The sequence below is a fragment of the Fistularia commersonii genome, chromosome 1 (assembly GCF_037954325.1).
Source record: "Fistularia commersonii isolate RoL2024-O1a breed Wild chromosome 1, RoL_Fcom_v1.0, whole genome shotgun sequence".
Lineage (NCBI taxonomy): Eukaryota > Metazoa > Chordata > Actinopteri > Syngnathiformes > Fistulariidae > Fistularia > Fistularia commersonii.
This window is the reverse complement of record NC_141284.1, coordinates 14,900,758-14,923,386: the sequence shown is the minus strand read 5'-3', so window position 1 is coordinate 14,923,386 and position 22,629 is coordinate 14,900,758. Positions and strand designations below refer to the sequence as shown.

The 22,629-nt window shown below is 41.6% G+C and overlaps 1 protein-coding gene across 3 annotated transcripts in view; it reads right to left on the bottom strand.

The window, feature by feature from the left end:
• Positions 1-5,842: 5,842 nt before the first annotated feature.
• The window catches only part of kif26ab (kinesin family member 26Ab), a 67,494-nt gene continuing 50,707 nt past the window's right edge, over positions 5,843-22,629 (bottom strand). For all 3 annotated transcript variants that reach the window (XM_086149976.1, XM_086149986.1, XM_086149995.1), the window contains 11 exons: positions 19,846-20,058; positions 18,519-18,612; positions 17,684-17,946; positions 16,643-16,826; positions 15,832-15,991; positions 15,504-15,666; positions 11,001-14,301; positions 10,221-10,414; positions 8,295-8,318; positions 7,928-8,078; positions 5,843-7,836 (listed from right to left, as the gene is read on the bottom strand). In XM_086149976.1, coding sequence (XP_086006102.1) covers positions 7,655-7,836; positions 7,928-8,078; positions 8,295-8,318; positions 10,221-10,414; positions 11,001-14,301; positions 15,504-15,666; positions 15,832-15,991; positions 16,643-16,826; positions 17,684-17,946; positions 18,519-18,612; positions 19,846-20,058 — 4,929 coding nt within the window. In that variant the 3' untranslated portion in view covers positions 5,843-7,654. The remainder of the gene's footprint in view (positions 7,837-7,927; positions 8,079-8,294; positions 8,319-10,220; positions 10,415-11,000; positions 14,302-15,503; positions 15,667-15,831; positions 15,992-16,642; positions 16,827-17,683; positions 17,947-18,518; positions 18,613-19,845; positions 20,059-22,629) is intronic.

Below are 22,629 nucleotides of genomic sequence, written 5' to 3'. Positions count from 1 at the left end.
GGTTTGAATTGAACCTACTGAATGTTTTTGAATTGAGGGAGGAAACCAATGCAGACGCAGGTAGAACATCCAACGCAACACATAAAGGCCCCGTGTCGGGATTTAACCAGGGACCTTCTTGCTCTGAGGCAAAAGCGTAGACCATTGTGCAACAGTGCCGTCCAAGTCCTGAATTCACAAGAATATTTGCATTAACCTCGCCTTTAATTCTTTACACCCCAGTGTTCTCCTCAAATAGAAGGGGCAAATAATCCAGACTGTTTTATAAAATTCACGTTTCATATTGTAATAAATACTGGAACACCAGATTTGACAGGACACATAGCTCAAGTAGCAACTGTCACATGGCCCGCCAGTCTTTAAAGCAGGGGTCCCCAAACTTTTTCCAGCGAGGGCCAAATAACTTTTCCCATCTCTGACGGGGGGCCGGGCCGGTTTGTAACAAAAACTGTGACGAACGTACATTTACTAAAACATTTATTGATTTCCAGAAAGCCACACATAACCAAAAATGTACCCTTTCTGGGATCTTGACATGAAAATAATAAATAAATAAATGAATGAATAAATAGTAACATTATTAATGAAATAAATAACACTATTTATGAAATAAATAATAACCAAATAACCCTTTTCAAGGAAAAGACCAAGGAATATTAACTTTCTTGTAGACACAACTGTTTGCAGCTCTCTCATATCAAATTCACTGTGAAAACCAGAAAGCAAGCGGGCTATGTAACCGAACTGATACCAACACCTACCAAGTTAAATACACCTACCAGGTTAAATACCCTGCATTCTGAATCTATTTTTTTCTTACCTAATCTTTTAGCCATTATTCCATGTTATTTGACAGGGGTGTGTCCAGGATTTTTTTTTTTTTTAGGGAGGGGTTTCAGATATGACACAGACTGCAGAATGGTGGAATAGAATGTTATGTTCTATGCATGTAGAAGTCATGATTAGGTGGCCAGAATGAAAAAAATGATAATGCTTCTCTGGTATTGTTCAGGGGCCGGGCAAAATGTGGAGGCGTGTCGTATCCGGCCCCCGGCGCCGTAGTTTGGGAACCACTGATTTAAAGCGTTTCTTATCGTAACACCTGCGCAGGCAAAGACAAGAAGACAACTCATCTTGCAACACCCAAATGTTGCAACTGCAAGGCCTTTGAGTAAGAGTACGTATAACATAACAAGGAAAACCCCCGAAAGGTTCATCTTGTTTAAAATTCGTGAAATAAAAACCCCTATGGAGGAGTTCAACCTGCTGCCAATTTTCCCTTCAAATATAATAATCAGGTGTAAAACTTTCTGCATCAAACCTTAAAAGTACACCAAAAACACAACTTATAATATCTGAGAAGGCATATCATAGCAAAACACAATGCATAGTTAGCATTATTACAATAACTCATGCAACTTTATGCATCTTAGGTGTTTGCCAGTCTGACATCTAAATTCCTTGCTGAACAAAAAGTTTAATGATCAGACAGTCTTCTTGTGTCACCAGCTAAGAACTTGGCTGGTGACCATCAGTGCCCGAGAAGCGGATGGTTTCTAAAGATGAACTAAAATCATGTCAAGACAGTACAACCTTTTGTACTTACAAACATTCAATAAGCAGCTGCTTTTCGAGTAAGAACATTCTCTGGATTTATGTCGCTTTCTCATACTGATAGAATGATTCTATGACAGAAGATCCCTTGTAAATCACTGAGCATTATATTAAAAAAAAAGTTTCACAGAGAAGTATCAACCAATTAATCTAGCTGTAGAATGGAATCTCCCTTTAATAAATGACATAGTTAGGGACTTCATCTGATTTTTCCTGCTTAGCAGTTTAAAGCCTTAGAATTAAATAATGTGACTATTCATTGTCTATTAAATGTATATGAGAATTCTGATAGCATTACTAAATCAGTATGTAAAAAATACTTTAGTGTAAATTATCAGTGTCTACAATCAGATGCCATGGTCTGCAGGACCGGATAGAACTAGGTCAGACCACGTATTGATCATTATTCTTTGACAAGACCAGGAAATCATGAGGTGACTAATCGTGCGGTGAAAAGCAAAAATAAAGAAAAAAAAGTATGTGTGTGTCTCTGTGTGTTTGCGTGGGTGCCATCATCATCATAACATTCCCTTGCAGGCTTCCTGGTCAACACAAAACTAGCCATTTGGATTTATTACCTCTGTACCCTTAGTTGTCCAAAACAAATAGTGAGAGTAATGTTAATCAATGTTGCTCTCGAATACAGTCACCTATCAATCACATAGAGAAATAAATAGAACCGCTCACTATAAAAAATAAACTACTCCATTTTCTTAGACTGTGTCGAGGAAGCAAAATGAACTGAAGAGAAACACGGCAGGCATGGGAAGAAGATATAAAGTCCACAAAGACAGGCCCTGGCTGGCCTTTAACACGGGGCAATTTTTCGATGAGCCAAGAATGCTGACTACAATAAAACTGCGCCATCTGCTATACAAAGGAGCATTATCGGCTGTACGAATTTACCTATATTACCATATTATATTACCTAGATTACGTATATACCACCGATATACCACCCCTTAGGGACGGCATGGTGCGGGAGGCAGAGCAATCGTCTTTGGAGCCAAACATTCCTGGTTTGGTTCCCGGCTTCTCAAAGTGTGTCGAAGTGTTGATGAGCAAGACACTGAACCCCTAACTGCTCCCCTGGCGCTGGTGGATGGCAGCCTACTGCTCATGGTTCATCCATGATGGGTTAATTGCAGAGAACAAATTTCCCCATGAGGGGTTAATAAAGGATAAATTATTATCATATATTATATCATTTATGTACACAAATTATTCCTGTGTCAAGTACTATTCATTGGAATCAAATTTGAAAATGCCATCATAAAAATGTGAATCTGCCAGTAATCATGTATTTTTATATTTTCAAGCGAGTTATCTCGATCTTTTGACACGTTGTTGGACTAATATGGACACCCATATGGCGTGTGTAATTCTCCACACATGCAATCTGTTTTGGGGACGGAGATGTCAATGGTTACGACCCCCCGGAAGCACAACTGCACAGCCAGGGAGGCTATGTGTGAGGCTTACATCTCACTGTGCCTCTGATAATTTAGAGACTTTTCTCAACAACAGCTTGTTTTAATTACTGTGAATAAGTAGCAGCATTTGGTCTAGTTTATGGGTCTTCTTCAAAGAGCAAGCTTGGTTTAGACCGACCAATCTGTGGGACTGCAGAGCTGTAAATCCAGAGCAGAGTAACCACTTCCACTTGAAAATGCCTCAGGCTGATATAAGCAGTATGACATGGGTTGGCGGGTAGGGGCAGGGCGGGTGTTTATGAAGCTTGGCTTTCCCTAAAACATATGCAAAAAAAATTAAAAAACAGTTTTTTAGTCCGAATGTAAGATGTGAGAACCTGTAAAATTAAGAGCGTGACCTAAATCCAAAAGGAACTGCAACTGGAAGGCAAATTCCAAATATTAGTTTGATTTCAGCATCTTTAAAAATTTTATATGGGCAGAGAGAGACCGAGGGAAAGATCCTCTCGGGGAGGGGCGGACACTGGAATGAATCAAACCGGCAATAATGGAAACAAAGACTTAAGACAGAAATAAAAGGGAGGATATCAATTGCGGTGAGAATTAGCCATGACTCGGACTGCTATCGGATATGAATCCTCCAGGGTTCCAGCTCAGGGTCACTGCTGGGTTGGGGTGATGCGAGGCGGGGGGGGGGGGGGGGGGGGGCTCCTGACTTTTCAGTGAACTCACCCCTGTTCTCATGCAACACCCAACTCTCTGCTAATGATGAGAGCCCTGAGGCGAAGTGGGCAGGAGTAAATAGGCCCAACAGTTCGCCGCAGCCATCAGGCTACTGCTGCAGCCACGGCCAACTCTTTCCACTCAGACCTACTGTTGGTTTACCTCAAGGTACAGAAGAGCTGACAGAGAGTGATGTCAACTTTTGCTGCATCACTACATGCAGGATAAGTGGAAAGACGAAAAAGAAATATACTACAACTCCCTCGCATCAGAACCGTGTAGCGGCAGCTTTTACGACAGCCTTCCGTAGTTAAAGAAGTTTGATGCCTTGCTGATTTGAAACAAGGCGACCCAGTGTTTTTTCCTGATGGACAAATCATTTGGTGGTTTTGATGAAAAGAGAATTAACTCGGATATTACTGCACAGCCTGGTGCAATGTCAAGCTGAATGCAGCCACACAATGACAGTAAACTACTCGCAAATAACGACAATCCGACTGAGCAGATGGTTTCCTATCCAGGAAGTTCTTTATCATTCCTGCCCCCAACCTACTAACCTTTCATCTCACATGTACAAAATTCAACATCTTTCCCCTGGACTTAACAATAAATCAAAATAACAATGTTAGCTGAGTGTAAGAATCAATCCAAACTGCCATTACAAACTAAGAACTGGTGATGGAGAAATTTCCTTCCCAAACAGCTTTTAAATAAACACCTCAGTCTCAACCGTTCCCACGAAGTAACAGCCTCATTCTTGCTTCTGTCCAACTCATCGTGGAGCGCTTTCTTCTCATCCATCTCAAACATACTACAAAACAAATGGTGGGGGCTGGTTTGAGAAGAATAGTTGATTCAAAAACCTATTTTACTGAAATCTGTTTGGGGAACAATGCCATGAAGGGATTGAAATCTATAGTGTTAATTGTGGCAGATACTAATTTTTACACTGGGAGCATATTGACAAAGACTGCTTGATGATGATGATGATGATGTGTGTTGGGGTGCAAGGCCTTAAAACGCACGATTCATCTCTTTAAGAAATGGCTGATTTGGCTGCGCACCTGCCTTAAATCGGATTTGATGGCTGAGACTCCATATGGAGCTGCTTCTCTTCTCACTCCAGTGAGGGTAGAATAAAAAGAAACACTCACTTACTTTCTGTAGAAGCCAACAGCTGCAGAGGGGCTTTCTTGTGCATTGAAGATTTCATTTTTTTTTTTTTTGCTGGCGCCTCCCCGCCCCCAAAAATAGGGAGAATAAAGTTTTTCATGCAGTGACCGATAAAATCCGTAATTTGCTGCGTTGCCACGCGTAAACGGTCCTCCGGGTGATGTGCACAATCTGCCGATTACGCATAGAATAAACTGTTTAAAGTGCTGCGTAAACATCTTTAACACCGCTGAAGAACCGGTCCAGGTGGCAAAAAAAAATAAAATTAATTGAACTACGCCCACCCCCTTTTGGGTTTACCGATGAGTGACTTTTGGGACCTTATACCGGTCGTCATGACTACTTCATGGCCCGCGTTTTTAACGAATGAATGGGAACGTGTGGTTACTCGCGCTTTATTTTAATTGAAATTGCAACTGTTGTGCCTTTCAAACAAATAAAGCTTGCTGAAATGGCATTTTACTCGTTGTCAATATGTTTGTACCGCAAATTCTTGTTTTTTAAAATTTATTTAGAATTTGACACACCTGAAAGTGGCAGTAAAAACCGTCTGTGCAAGTAAAATTAGACTGCCACGTATAAAGAAAAACAACTATTCAGTCTCCCATTCACTCGTTTGGCCAACAATTCTCAAATGAACCTGCGGGGATTTTTGTATTCTAGGAGGAAACCAACACGAGCAGGAGAATCCACAAACACCAGATAGAGAGCTCCACACTAATGGAATCCAACTGGGGACCTTCTTGCTGTGAGGCAAAAACACCAACAACTGCACCACCATGCCACCAGAGCCCTGAATATTTGTATTCTGTTCACATATGGGTAACATATTTAGGGTAAAGAAAGACTTAATTCTGATTGTCAGTGAGAAAAGACATTTTATTCACAAGTACTGTAAAAGTAAACACAAACTGCCGTATCATACATTTGTACACTGTGTCTGAAAATCCTATACAAAAACAAAGATATTCGAAAATATGGGTTTTGATATGAAAAATGACCTCACGTATAATAATTCATTGAAAAAAGTACTTGGTTTGGTAGTAGTTATTTAATTTATGACACTAAATCACACTAGAGAAACAGAGGTTATTGTAAAAAATTAGAATGGTAAAAATGGAGTAGAAATTATTCTAAAAAATGATTAAAAAATCTCTTGCAGCATCTTGAGAAAGGGCCTGAGAGAGTTTATCTTTGTAAAGGAAAGCAAACAAATTCATATTTTTCATAGATATAGAAATCAAACACACCATAATACAACAAAGCCAGTTTGTTTTTTCCATTCATCATTTTCACCAATCATCTTCTCTCTGCATCAGCCATTTGATTCCTAATTATCACATTACCGAGAGCTGATCTCGTGATTGACTTTGCTAAACGATGTCAGAAGCTGCATTATTTCACAGGAAACTAGGGATTCTCGAGTCCGAAGTTGCTTGACAGTGACACATTATCAATAAACTCACTTAAAAACAGAAGTCGTAGGGTCAGAAGAGGCCTAACTGTAGGTAATGAGGTTCTTACAGTGGTTACAGTTGCAGTATTGGAATGCATAGAGCCGAGGCTTGGTAGCACTTGGAAAAAAAAAGGACAGTAGGCTTGCAACATACTTGTGCTGTCTTATCCATATCCGTTTTGAATGACATAAAGCCTCTCACTTTCCAGGCCCATTTTTATGGAGAAATCAGGCACACTGATGAACACTTCTATCAGCGTTACTATTCATCTTACAATTCTTTTGAGCTGCTGTAGGGAACGTAGGGAACGTTACATCTCTCAGGGTTACATGAACACATGTTGAGGCAGCAGAGAGAATGCCTGAATCAAGAATAATCACTCACTATCCATCACAGTGGCCCTCTGATTGATATGTTTTGGCGTAGTCTCTCGTTTTCAGTGAAATAAACACGGGCAAGTACAGTTTGAGTAAGCTCTTTGTCCGTGGACATAACCGCCGCTCAACCTTAGTGCATCCACTGAGACCCATTTAAATCAAGGCAACTGGAGGGAAAAACATTCACTCAGCCTTGCAAGCTTTCACAGGCCAGCTGGCAGGCGAAGAGTGACAACAGCAAATGCAGTCCTTGATAAGTCCGGTGTGGAAAATCTAGAAAACTACAGAACCAGAGCTAACGTAAGGCGCAAGAGGCTGAAAGAACGTAAGTAAAATGCTGACTGAGGTTTGAAACGACACAAGGCAAAGTCTGAGAGAGCAATAACATTAACTTATTGCTGTTCCTTTTTTTCCCCCTTTATTTTGTCCCTTAGAAGGATATTTATACACACACCAAAGAATCATATAAATACACTTTACAATGCCATATAAAATATTTTTTCTTAAAAGCAATATGTTCAGGGTTTGCTTAGGTATGCGAAAGATACCTGCACCGTATGAAAAATAATGACTTAAACAATAAAAAAGGCACTTCCAGGTGTTGTTCAGTGAATCTTGAGTGAGTGATGGCCACTGCCAAGCCACAAAGGCAATCACCTTTGTGCTCACATTTCATTCTCTGCCATTTAAACATGTCCTGGACAATGAGGCACTGTAGCTAGAATGTTAAGATTTCCAATGTCATGCAAAGATCCTTTCCTCTTTTCATCTCCGGCTTGATGTTTTTCACCTCAGTAATTTTAAAGAGCTGCTACATTTAATTATCCCTCGTCCTCTTCTCACTTCCTCATTCCTCCATGTCAACTTTCATTTGTCTTCAAACTTCAACTTCACGCAGTCCCTCCTGGGTGCCAGGTGACGGCATGCTGATGTCAAAGCAGGTCACCATCATAACACGGGACTTGCATAGGTTGACACAAAACTCCAGTTCCTCTGTAACTTGTGTCAAGACTTCCAGGTACTCTGGTGAGTCTTTATCCAAATTCTTGTCAACTTCAACTGATGAAAATAAAAATGACATTTTTTGAACACAGCCATCAACAATGACCCCCCAAAAATTGGACAAAGCAGAGAAAAAGCATTTACTTACACTCTCCTGTCCACCTGCCAGGATCCATCATCAACCGGGCTTTGGTGTCTTTCAGTTCCTCCAACAAACCTTCATGCTTCGTTCTCAGTTCCTTCACTTGCTGTTGCCTTCTTTCCAACATTTTTAACTTACTGTTAAAATACAACAGACCCTGAAAGGAAAAAAGACAGGTGAATACAAGATGGATCAGACTACAATGGCAATGAAAAGAAGATGTATGTGTATAACAGGAATCTTTAAATGATTTAAAGGTGAACATCAAACTAAGACAGCCAAAACTGTCAGCTGTGTTGCTATCAGAAACCTGCCAGTATGCGCTGCCTTTGTAAATCCAAATGAAAATCAAACCTTAGCCTCCTCTGCTCACCTTGTCAACATCCTGGAATGGTTGCTGATTGAATAATTGAGGGGGGGGGGGGGGGGGACAAAAATGAGTTAAAATATAAGAGATAACATGGCACTGTTAAAATCACATTTGATCTCGATACCTACATCCACACCATACACTCAGCCCCTTTATAAAAACCTAAAACATTTTTTTAAATCATGCCATGGAAATCAAAGATTTGGAAAAGCAATCAGTTACTTCACACTTGTCAGTGATGATTGCTAGTGGAAAATCTGAAATGTGTTTTTCCGAACTGAAAGTGAATCAAACCAATATCTAGTTGATTTGATAATCTCCCTTAACAAATTGCTTTAAGGATTTGCCGAACTTCGGGGGGCAGATAATGATCTGCAGAGGAAGAGCCATAAAAAGCGACCAGTCAGACAGTGATGAATACTTGTGGTGAGCTTGTGTGGGATGGTGTTGGAAGTCCTTTCAATTATCACATATCCCATAATACGGACCATTCCTCACATCTTTCAAGTTTCCCTGCCACCACATGACCAATCATCACGATTAAAAAAATAAGCTGTGTCGTAACACATTTTCATACCAGTTAACCATTCTCCATTATTGCATTCTGAACTCTTGACTTTCCCAAGAAGCCAAAATACTGTGCTCAGACAATCTGAACTCATATATTGGATCTGGTATTTCCCACTTAGCTGAATGAAGGTCAGAAGTCTGAGACATTGTCCCGTCTTGTTCTTTAAAAAGAAACTGAGAAGAAGTGACCTAAGGCATTCCCACAGATGGTCACAGATGCAAACTATTGGCAAGGCTTAGCAAGTGGTTTCATAAGACACTGACCTAGACGATACATGAGCCACAATATTGTCACAAGACAGACCATTATCAAGAACAGTGGTCCCAAACCCTCGGTCCCTAGACCGGTACCAGTCCGCAGATCATTTAGTATCGGTCCGCAAAGAGAATCTTTCTTGGTACAAATTATAGTTTTTTTCATCAGACCTTGCGGAGGCAGAAACAACTGTTTCTGCCGCCGCCTTACTGCAACCCTTAATATTGTAATTGCCTAATATGAACTGTAATCGTCGTATTCAGATTAATTGATCTTAACTTAAACTTAAACTGGGTTTTCTTTTTCGAAACAAGGTGTGTTTCTCCTTTAATGTTAAGAAGCGGCTTGTAACTGCAACTTTTTTAGCTATTTTAGATTACGGTGATGTGCTGTACATGAACGCCTCTGCTCAAAGTCTTAAAAAAGTCGACACTGTGTATCATGCCTCACTGAGGTTCATAACAAATGATAGATCGTTAACACATCATTGTGAACTATATTCCCGTGTTGGATGGCCTTCTTTGTCCACCAGGAGGTCGGGACATTGGTACACTTTTATTTATAAGGCCATGCTCGGGCTGCTGCCTTCTTACATCTGTGACTTAGTCACAAGGCGGAGTGTTGATTCTAACCTGCAGCGATCACATGAGCAACTGTTGCTTTATGTCCCTTTTGCACGCACAGAACTAGGGAAACGGGCTTTTGCCTATGCTGCCCCCACTGCATGAAACAGACTTCAAAAAAGACTGGAAACTCCCTAATTTTATCTCACTAAATGCTTTTAAAACCAAACTGAGAACACTAGAGGTCAACTTGTCAAAATGTAATTGCTTTTTTTAACTGTTTGTAATATTGTTCTGTCTGTAACTTATCGCTGCCTCTTGGCCAGGACTCCCTTGTAAAAGAGGTTTTTAATCTCAACGGGACTTTTTTCCTGGTAAAATAAAGGTTAGATTAAAAAAAAAAAATACTGTGAATTGACAAAAGTTTTAACCATTTGAACCAGTCCTCAGAAATATTTTGATGCATAAAACTGGTCCCTGGTACAAAAAAAAGTTAGGGACCAATAATACAGAACATGAGAGGAATGCTCCCCCGCTCACCTCTGTGGTTTCTTCCTGACGCCGTCTCTGGAGCCGCTCCACATCGTCGATCTCGTACACCTTGATCTCAAAAGGCTCCTTCAAGGGCCCAGACATCGGGGGCAAGTCTATCCACTGGCCTGCTGTGCCCGCTTTTTTCCCCAAGGAGGAGGTGTCGGGTAGGGGTGCAGGAATAAGACGTCTCCTCTGAAAACCTACAAAATTATACAGAAAGACAGAGAGGTTGTACTAGTGACATACCACAGTAACATGTGCTTCAGTGTGTAAATATGTATGTCTCAAGTGATGCAAGGCTTTACTGAGATTGCTCGAGTTGTGGTTGTTGCATATTTATGGTTTTATTATGAATTACTATCCTGAATCTTCACAGCCTGAGAAAAGTACTCGGTTTGGTCTTTAAATCACATAAGTTTAAAATTTTATACATATCGAGCCACAAAAGCCTGGGCCAGGTCACTGCTGCTCATGTTTCAATTCATCTTACAATCAAAGTTGTCATGTTTTTTTACATTCAATATTATTTTTCAATATATATATATATATATATATATATATATGAATTACATACTGCTGATTCGGGAAGAGAAAAAAATACCAAGAAATAACTTTGTGAATCAAGAGACAATGGATTCATAATATATGACCCGTCAAATGTTCATTTCCTTGTTGATAGAATTTGCAGTTTTGAATGCAAGCACTGTCTGATGGAAGCATTTCTTGGCATGCAACATTAATTATCTTGGAAAATATTGCCAATAGATTTTTTTCAGTTCTCCTCACCGTTGGCTCGTCTCTTGGGGTACTTGGAGCTCCTTGTTCTGCCCGAAGATGACATGCCACTCTCACTCATTGAGTCATGAGCTGATGAAGCACTACCTGTGGCTTCACTGTCACGAATCATACTCTCATATCCACTGCTGCCACCACTATGGTAAAACAGGGCTGTGCGGCCCATCGCTGGGGGAAGCTCCCCACTCAAGACACTGCTGTTGTCACTGCCGTGGCCACTGCTGTAGCGTTGAGGCCGCCTGGGGGCTGTAATTTTGCTATATGGGGAGGGTAGCATGGTGACGGGGGATTTGTCATCACTCAAATTCACCCCGCTGTCATTTCCACTATCTGAGTCTCCTGAACCTCTTATGTGTTTGCCTGAAACACTACCTGTTGCCAGTTCGCTCACTCGACTGTTAGCAGCTCTAATGGCCTGCTTTGTGCCCATGACAGTTCCTCTCCCGGGCTTGTTGGAGACAGTGGTGGTGGTTCGAGAACCTGATGTCCTTCCCGATGGAGGGAGGTTGGCATTGGTGTTTCTGGTCATGGCAGTTGTCAAAGATTTGGTTGAAGAGCTTAGACCCTTTGCATTGTTGGCTGATAATGATCGTGCTTTGCTCCCATTGACTGCTCCCAATGCTCTGGGATTTGCTGAAACCTTTCCCTGACCAGGCTTGCTAATATTTCCTCCATTTGGGGATGGTGGACAGGTAGCAATAGGAGAGCTAGAAGAATTTGGAATACCAAATCTTGGAATAGATTTGCTGGATTTACTACTGCTACACCCCAGACTTGTTCCACTATTTTCCCTACTTAACACAGCTCTAGAACCTGATAAGGAAGAGCTTTCGCATCGCTCCAGGGACATCTGGCTGCCATAATACTGCCCAGCCTCCCCTCTAGCTCCTCTCGCCTTCAGACTTGAGGTTACTTTGGCTGTGTTGAGGTCATTTTTGAGGCTGGAGGTTTTGAAAGAAATGGAGTCGGCTTTGTGATGAACCTCAAGCTCATCCTCTGATACAGCTGCCCTTGCTCCAAAAGTTTTCCCTGCTTCCCCATATGCTGACTTTAAGGCACTTTGGGGCAACAGGTTCTTGGTCTTATGGTCAAGACTGGACTTTCTCACCGGGGGTGGAGGTGGTGAGGTGCAACTAGGTTTAGGTAGATTGCTTGACTTTTGGGAGTTAGCCTTGTTGCTTTTCCCCAGGGAAGAGAATTTCATGCCTGCAGTAGATGTAGTAATATCTTGGCTTCCTTTGTAGTCTGTGGAGGAATGGATAACAGGCACGGTTCCTAGAGTGGTGGCGCCCCTTCTCAGCTGCGGCATTTTGCTGGGGGGATCAGACTTCTTACTGACTGACTTCTCACATCCATCAACAACCCTTTGGGATGGAGTAATCCCCTGCACCCTGGTAGGGCGAGTTACACTTGTGCCATTGCTGGGTATTTTGCCGGAAGTAGTGCCACTGGGTGGATGTTTAACAAACTTGCTGGCACTACTTGATTCAGAACACTGAGGTTCTGGGTTCTGGCTGTCTATGCGATGCCAAGGATCGTCCTGCCTGGCCTCTTGCCTTGGAGGCTCCCTACTACTGTTGCTGCTGCTACTGCTACTACTTTGAGAGATAGATGAGGTAGGTTTAATCTTCCTCGGAAGACTGGAGTGAACTATGGAGGGGCTCTGAGGAAGTTGGGAGGAACCAAGGGAGTGAACTTTTGTGATTTTTGATGCGAATCTGAGCGAGCCTTTGGCTGATTCCGGAGATGGGGGGCACTTTAGAGAAAGTTTGCTTGAGGCAGCACTGTCACTGTCTTGTTCAGAAAAACTAAATCCGCTGTCGTTTAAGGAATATTTGGCATCTCTGGGAGAGGATTCACAATGGGGCACATCTAGGGAATCAAAGTAAAAGGTGACCTCTGGTCTCATATGGTTGACCTGTGGTAGGAAGACATCTGTAGAATGCGGCCCATCACTCTCCGAGGTACAGACACTAACTTCACTTAGCCAAGAGCTGATAGAAGAACCCCTGCTATCTATAAATTCCCCTGCTTCCTCCTGGAAGGGTGTGACCACTGCAGTGTTCGTCTCCGATCCTGTCCCGGATGAAGTGTAAGCGTCAAATTCATCATTGATGCTACTTATGATGCTCACAGGTCGGGAGCCAGAGGCAAGAGCCTGAAGGGAGCAGTCGCTGTTAAAACTGATAATGCTGGATGGTCGACCCTTTTCAACAATACTGCCAATAGACAATTCCTCAACCACAGTGAACACCAATTCATCCTCTCCATTCAGCTCCACAGGCTGCTGCAAGGTTACAGTAGCTCTGAGGATGTCACGTTCAAGACATCTTTCCCTTAAGGAGGGATGCACCTGGCAAACCTCCACTGGCGCTATAATCAAAGGGGAAATACACGGCTTTCGTTTTTTCACAGATTGGTGGCTCATTCCTACAGGAGGCATTCTGGTGCTGGATTTTTCCTCCTTTTCCACATTGTCTTTGCTGGAGTCTTTCTGTTTGGATGGAGATGTGACTGGACTCTGCAATATGTTCTTGTTGAAGTAGACCTTTTCCCTTACGACGGGCTCAAGGGTAGGAGGTGGTGCAATTGCAAGTTTATTGGTACTAACACAGTTCTCTGTAATCAAGTCCTTTTCTCCATCAGCACTTGTTCTGTAAACACTCCGAACACTTTCTAACGGTGTCCTTTCTGCAGGTATGCTTTGCTTCTTGGAAAGTTCTACTTTAGATTTAGTGCTCGGACTGCAGAATGCCTGTATGGCAGTAGATTTTGGAGATTGTTTATGAGAGATACAATCTTGGTTGCAAGAAATATTTGCCATTGTCTTTGGTGAAGCAGAGCCTTGGCTCTCCTTAGATTTGTCCATCTTGGGGCTGGCCTGACTTCGCTTGCCTTCGCCAACAAAGGCTGTGGGTTCTTCACTGCCATCAATACACTCCAGCCTTTCCTGCAGCTCCGCAAATGTGTTGCATTTGAAGAAATGGTCCCTGTCCACAGGACCATCTTTTGTAGACTTCTTTTTGTTAATGGAGGGTATGATCGGAACAAATGCAGGTGGGCCTTCATTGTCGCTCAGCTCTCTGTCTGAGATTGCAGCTCCCCCAGGTCCCACGTAAATGACAGTGTCACAAGACTGCTCACTACTAGAGGAGTAGTCCGGATCATTGAGCAGAGAGGGCAGGTCTGGGTCCAGGGCCACTGTGCGAGGATGGAAGGGTCTGAGGTGAGGTGGCCTGCGTATCCTACCCTCTTCACAGGAACTTTCCCCGCCGGATGAACTAGATGCATACTGGAGACAGGGTTAAAGCAGAGTAGACATATGTCATTAAAGCAACCTCATTAATGGACCACAGTAATATGAGTAAATCTTCTAAATATGAATGCACTATTATCATCATTCTTAAAAAACACCTAAATTGGTGTATTAATTCTCCTTCTGAAATCAACCAGTCAATATTAATCTAAAGGTTAAAAGTGCACATTAATAATCACATTGAATTTAATGTCAATAATATGAAGGGCAATATCTGGACTGTGTTCTATTCATGCTTGGAACCAATAGTAAATAAATACATGCTGTCACTCCAACTCATTATCTGGATCATATATTTGCCATATCCAAGGGAATGCATTACACAATTCCTTAGGCAGTAGTATTGATTACATGATTACGCATTGAGGAGGTGAGGAAAAACTAGCTTTGAGTTACTACAGTAATAATCTTTCATTAACAGCTGCAGTCACAAATTCATTTTCTTAATAGCTCCAAAATTACAAGAGAAATATGCTTCAGGATAAGACATGAGATATCAATTCATCTATTGTATCTACTGCTTATCCAGTGAAGGGTGGACAACACTGGCAACATCAAAGTTCAATATGAGGGTGAACATGTGGTGACATGCAACTATTTACACATAATAACGATTCAACCTGTATCCTAACCTGCACATTTTTGGACTTTGGTTTAGGCGCATTACAACCAGGATATGTTTCAGCAAGTTTCATAGTAGTCTTAGAAATATGATAAATGGAAGAAAATGAAATAGATTTTAAAATATGCCAAACAAAGTTAAGCTTCCTTAGAACAACTAGCGCAAAACCAAGGAATATGGATTTGTGGCAGAGGCAGGATCCCCGATAAAAGAAGTAGCTGCAAGCCAGTCCCTGAGGGATTACTCAAAAAATTCTGCCAAGGACAATGTCTTCTGTGATCTCATGGCTTTTAGGGCCAAAATAATTGTTACCATCAGAGAACGATCATGTCTCAAGTGTTGAAAATGAATGGAATAAAAGACGAGCCATTTTGTTTGTGGATTTAGTTGACTATTCTCTTCTACAGCGGAGTTTACTATTATTCTACTATTGTTAATAATCACATTTATTAATTTGATATCAAAGCCGTAAAACAAATGTGTGGAAGGTTACACAGTCTACTGGTTAATTACTGTGTATGCATATCCAGATTTATATTTCTAATCAGTTTTGTACCTTAGATTTCTTTTTTCTCATGCGGTGAATGCGGGATGCCAGCTGGATGGTGGTGAGCGAATCGGTATAGTTGGCAGGAGAGTCAGAGATGTGGGCAATCATGGTGGTTCTGCAGTTAATGTTGCCAAGGGACTCCCTCAACAACATTGTCAGTTTGCTGTCCCTAAAGGATTTACATTATTTATTAGCTCACAAACATTCAACAAAATAAGCAGCTGACATGATTTCAAAAAAAATTATATAAATAGATGTACTGAATATAAACAGAAGTATGACAAAACCCTGAACCAACTTTGCATAAGACAATAAAAACTCAATTGTCTTGTACCTGTAAGGTACATGTTTTGCTCCATTTGCTAAAGCCATGATGACATTTCCCAGGGCGTTGAGAGAAAGGCATGCATTGCCCCCTCCATCTCTGCTTTTACTAGGAGCCTTTTCACAGCTTCCCAGGTCAATAAGATGCAGTCGGCTTCGTCCACCAGACACTGTGCCAATGACAGAAGAAGAGGCAGTTAAGCATGGTGCACATGCGCATCTTAAGTCACCTCCTCACACACAGTTTTATGATGACAAGAGGGGCAAAGCTCTGACAAGATTAGACTGGTGACTGACAGGCGCTCTTGCTTATTTATGAGTAAGATTATGACAGAAATGATTCCAGCCCCCATCAGATGTGCAAGTCAAGACTAGAGGAAGACTTAGTTGCTCAGACATAAAATAAGATGTTCACTGACAAGTTGAACATACAGTCTCCTTGTAATTTAAAATATATAAAGGCGGAGGGGCTGTTATTCTAAATGTTATACGGCTGCATCTTTCAAATATAAGTCATGGAAAAAAAGCACAAACATAAATATTTATCTATGCTTTGCTTCAAATCATCACAGATTCTCGGTCTTGCAGAGGTTCATTTAACAATCCAAACAAATTATTTCTATTCTATATTGGTATAATATGTAAATATAAGAAATATATAATTGTATCATAATTATTGTCATTAATAGATTCACACAGATACAAGCCACATAGAAACATGTCAAATGTACACGTTTTAAATTTGTCTAATTTCTAATTTTTTTGTATTTATTTTTTTTTTATATTACAATTTAACATTGGAAATGCAGAAATGCACTAACTTCCTCCCTTGCCACTCTTCTCCATGCGGTACTGGTAAATGTGCAGAGTGAAAAGCATATGGGAGTTGCGCTGATCATCCTCATCTGCATCAGGCCTACTGGTGCTGCGTGCAGATATGGCTGCGTCCAGGAAAAAGGCAGCTTTCTCGGCTGTTGGGACATGGAGCTCACTCTGATTCTGGAGCTGCATGCAAGGATGAGGTCAGAGGACACATCCAGGTTAAGCAAAAGTGACCACATGGTGCTGAAGCTAAATCACACTTTTGAAATAGGATACAGGAAAGAGGAAAGAGGAAGAGAAGAGAGACAGTTAATTGGATCCCACCACACATTTCTGCCACATTAGATTGGGTCTCGGGGGCAATTAAAACACCAGATATGCACACAGAGGGAGGAGGATTAGGAGAGGTGATGGTAGAGCAGGAGGCAGGGGTACTTAGTATACTGTGGATGTGGTGATTTGAGTGGGAAAGACGAGGTGAAAGACACAAATATGGTGGAGGGCGTCAAGAGGGAACCTACGTGTGGCTGCTGAGAGGAAGACCAGGAAAAAGCCTCATAGCCGTGCAGCCTTTGAAGTGAGAGTCCATACACACCCCTCTGTCCCCCCAGCTACAACCCCCCAAAAACATCTGACAGCAACACCTGTGAGTGCCTTCAAAACTAGTCTTCAACCATCCCCCAATAATACTCCTTTTGTGATATGGAGAGCTAGTGCTTGCACAAAGGTAATAGATGCTGATGGATGCTGACAAGAGAGTCAATGGGAAGCTAAGAAGAAAGCCATCAATACCACAGACCGTTTTGGTGGAACTATAAAGCAGAGACTTCACAAGCTAGCATAAGATGTACTAGGAAAACCTGAGGGATACAAAAAACACCAGCACACACAAGACCACATCTGACATCTTTGGGAGAGGAAGAGCAATATCATAGAGAGAAAGGAATCAATATTCAGACAGACTTATAGAATACAACCCACAGAGAAAATTAAAGGATTGCAGAACAAAGAAAGCGGTGGGGGGAGAGAAGGCTTTTCACCTGAGTGCCACAGATGGGATCCTCTCTCAGGTGGATGCCGAGGGACTGGCCCTCCTGCAGGCTTCCAGTTGACACATCAGACAACAAGTCCTTCAGCTTTTCATCTTTCCCAAAGATTTCCACAGCAGACACGCGGACAGAAAAACGGGTGCCTGTCTTCTCCTTGCGCTCATTGATGAGTTTGAAGAGCCAGGAAATGGCACAGGGCACTATGCCTAAGCTCTGAGTGGAGCAGTCCTTGCCAATCATGGTGTATGTCTTGCCTATGGATATGCGAGATGAGGAGGGGTAAAGAAAATGAAAATATCACCTTGTATCGGGAGGCCAGTTAATGCTTATTGTGGTCAAAGCAAAAAACCATCACGTTATACTTTGATGTCCAGGAGGCTGACAGACTTTTTCTGGATTGTTTCAAAGGATTTTTGTGTCTAACAGCAACTGATGAAAGATATATTGTTGAATAATGCTGTTGCAAAGTATTATGGTACATTAAAATAAAAAATAAAAAAATGCTGACCGTAAAATCTTACTTCTTATGTGTTCACCCCATGGAGAATTATAGTTGGGAGACACTGCTGTAAGTCCTTCAGGTAGGAGCATTGGTCTGGCCAGTTCCAAAGATTTTAATTACTGGCTGATTCTTGAAGCCTGAATAAAGCACTTTAGCCCTCAATGCTCCCGGTCCATTCTTTTCCTCCAATTTCTCATTCCTTGACTCACCATACTGCATGCCTAAACTAATTGTGGACATCAAGTGTAGCTGACAAACAGCAAAGAGAGATCTGTTTGGCTAACAAAAGCTGCTGTCTAAACTCACGCCAATGGAGGAGCTTACCAAGCTTAACTTGGCCGAAACAGAAGATACAGCCATCTGCACCGTTCACCACTGACTGGATAACCTCAGCTACTGTTCCTGAGCACACCTCTGCCTGCAAATACACAGGGGGAAGGCATACATACACAGAATTACGAGTAAAAACATACTTAGGGTGATTAATCAGTTTATCTTGAAGACTAAACAGTTATTTGGCGGTAGATAATATCATCACAGTAATGGTTTCAGTATTATTCATCACTCCGGAGTGCGTGCGCGTATTTGTGTTTGCTGCAACATGTAGCTCATTTTTGCAATCTGTTTCAGGCTGCTTCCTCTGGGGAAAAACCTCTGCTGCAGAGGCCCCTTCCCATACATCACACAACAAACAAGGCCTCTAACAGCAGAACAGCTTGCTGATACTCTTAGCCACCAGCAGTGCTGTCCCAGCGGCACAATCGAGCAGCTTGGCCTCGGCTCCGTAACAGCAACATTTAGGTTATGGCTATCAGCGGCTTATTATGGTAAATACTTGCTTAAAATAGAAGGAGGAATCAAAAAGCAAAAGAGCTCCCCGTTCATTGTTTTCATTTCGCCATTCATTTATTTTTCAGTGACCACCTATTTTTACCTTGCACCGTTTAGAATTTACAACACCATGAAAAAAAGAAATAGGTGTCGGAGAAATGACACAGACTGGCAATACCTCACAGTTCCTTGAAAAAAAATCATGCATTGGCAAGAGAAAAACCTCTGCTCTCATATAACCAGAAGTAAACATGTATTTGACCTTTGTCTTTGATAGCAGTGGGCATGTCTGCTGTGGATTGCACAGAGCAGAGATTAGTTATAGCTTTTCTATGTAAAGAGAGGTTAGATATAACTGGAGTGGATTCAAATCATTCCCCAGAGGACTTAAAAGCCACAGCTGTTAGGCCCACACTGGTAAGATTGCCCCTTGACCTACGACGGGCATTTTTTTTTCTCTAAGCCCTTGGCCACACCCACTCGGCATTGACTTGTTTCTTTGCAACTGAGAGCCTTATCCGTTACAGACAAACTTAAAAATGATTGATAGTTTTGGGTTAAATTGACGCAATGGGTGGCTTGTCGTCACATACTCTGCAAGGGCAACTCTAGGACATAACTTGACAGGCGCTCCTTCTGAAATCTAACTTTACAATCAACAATAGGGCCTGGTCTGCTCCAAAATGTTTGACTTACTTTTACAAATTCAGCATAAATACAAACATCCGCATCACCTGCATCGTAGATGGCATAGTTTTTTGTGGTGAGAGACTAACTCAAGTTTTGAAAACATTATAATTTTCAGCTCGTGGATCCTTACCTGTGAAGCTTCCTGGGTAAAAACAGCGTCAAAGGCAAATATTTTTGGTACAGCCACGGTGGCAGATCTCCGATGTCCAGAACTAGAGTGAGGGCTGGATGCCGGGTCATACAGGGTGAGCTGCTTTTTCCTGCTGTCCACTTTCAAGAAGGACTGAGACTCGGACGAGTCTGCAGAATCCAGGGATGGACAGATACGCATCATCACCTTCACCTACGGTCAGAAAGAGACAAATAGGTAAAAAAAGACCTCAAAGATATTTTAGATGAACTCAGACAGATGAATGGCAGAGTACGGAATAGACATCATGACAAGCTTTGATTAAGAAATAACACTGGCTGGGGGAGGGGGGGGTTACTTCAGACAAACAGTATGTCAATAGTGTCTGTGAACATCAGATCCTCTAGGTTAGCATGAACAGTCACAAAGGATTACCATAGAAACACTCAGTCCTGGTAGATCTGATGGGACAACACATTTTGTAATGGCGATAATGAGAGGCAGCGAGGTACAGACTGAACGTCATTGCAGAAAACGGTGAAAAAAGAACGTGTGTGAAGGACCTAGCTGATGGATAATCCCTGTTGTGGTTGTTTTTCTGGACCAGTGGCAGTCCACCAGCATGGGACTGCAGAAGCATATGCCCCCTCCTTAGCCCCACACTCCCACTCTCTCATCCACCCACTCAGTCTTCCTCTTTTTTTCTCTTCAATTGCTCATGGTGTTCAAAAAAGCTGCAAATCTACATTAAGAGGTTTGAAAACTCATTGTGTTTCACTCTGTGGTCTGACATTCACAATGTACATTAAATAGGCCAAGAAGCTAAAATGTAAAGGTTGTCATTTACCACACATCTGAAAAGCAATTGGGTGTGTAAAATCATCACCATGGTTACAGAGGCCAATTTTGGTTAAACACACAACTTAACTGCAATGCATGGTAAAGATATTTAACATGCTAAAAAAAGAAAATGCGTAATTTATTGTGTTGTTTTCCTGCTTGTGTATATCAGGCAATATGAGACTCTTACTTACAATCACACCTCCTTTTGAAATTCTGACACCTCTGTCGTTTTAAAATCTCATGGTCAGTATTATTGCTCTTCTATTTCCAAATCTTATTAAGGGTGATTTTTTTAGACCACCAGTGCAATCACGGCTTACACTCAGTTTGACTTTCCAATCTTTAGCTTTTAACGACAATCGGGTAATATTCATGAGCTCGCAAGGAACAAAATTGCATGGCAGAACATACTCCTGTGTTGTCCACCTTTCTTTTTTCCCCCTAAATTTTGTTCACTTTTAAGAACGCAGGAGCTGTGACAAGAACTTCTTGAGCAACTGCATTACATGACGTGTGAGTCCTCCTTCACATAGATACATCTCCCAAAAAGCTGTTTAATCTGGACTGTAAAACTCACTACCCCTCTTCTTTTTTAACAGAGACCTGCTTTGTTCCACCTGTCACCTTTTAGGCAAATAAAAAAAAAGAATGCCCATTAGTCTTATGGCGTCCACTTATGGCTATAAATCGAGGCCCAAGCAGTAAATAACAATGTCACTGGAAACCTTTTTCCTTAAGTGAGTAAATTAATCTCTTTGAATTCAATAGGCCAACTGCAAATGCCCTTTATCATTCACATGATGCTATTATTGTGACTGACATATACATATGTTGAGTAAATTACTTTTGGTATGACATTTAAAGTAAGGTTCCTCATATGACCATGGAATTTTTGTCTACCAGACAGAGGCTACCAGGATAATGTCTCAGTTTTATTTACATTGGCAGAGATCGCATACTTGAGGCCACAAAGGATTGGCCACAGTGTTTTCGCACCTAAGACTCCTGTGGTAATGGTCCTTGTTTCACTGTCCCTTGATTCCCAACAAAATCCATTAGTGCAGTTTGCAGTCACCAGCCATTAAGCATCTAAGGGAGAATCATGTTTAAACCAAAAGTGTTGTTGCCCCTTACATGGATGATGGCCCCAAGGCATTTCTTTGATTAAATTTATACTGAATAAACAAAAGCAAAGAAGGAAAAAAAAAAAACACTCAACTCTTGTTTCAGCTGTTATTGTACAACTGAGGGAGATAGGGGACACAAAGAGGGCGAGACCATCAAAATGGTTTTTGGTGACAGGAAAGCCTGTGAATCTGGGAGCAATCCCCCCTATCAGGACACAGTCATGATCACCTCTTCATATTTGGTCCTTTCATATTCACAGATATGAAGCATAGCTTAACAGTAAAGCTTGAGGAAACCTTTTAATAACAGTTTTTGTCTCATGAATTCCATGTGCCCTGTGAGAGATTTACTATATGTCTGTATACCTTGCAAAATAATGTAAGCACTTCCTATCCAGGTGGGACTTAATCTTGTTAGGGGACTTCTTCTGCTCTATAAATACAGGACGCCATCCTAGACATACAATAGCCGATAAACCACAGAGGAAGAGTGATATGTTTATACAGCTTTGTTTAATGACTATTCTATTGCTGCTAGCCTGATTTTCATCATTCTACACAGCGGAATTCCAAATCCTGCTGAGAGCAAAGATTTGTGAATTATAGTTTTTGCTGTCTTTTTGGACTCCAAGAGAAGAATGCTGGTCTCACGACATGAGTAAATTCATGACATTCCAGCAGGCTTATCGGACTGCATCGGTGCGGACTGTACCAGTACCGCTTTCAGCCATAGGACCTATATGCTGCCGTGCCGCATTCAACGCAACAAACATGAATTTGTATCTACTGCATGTCTCCATGTACCTGTTGCATC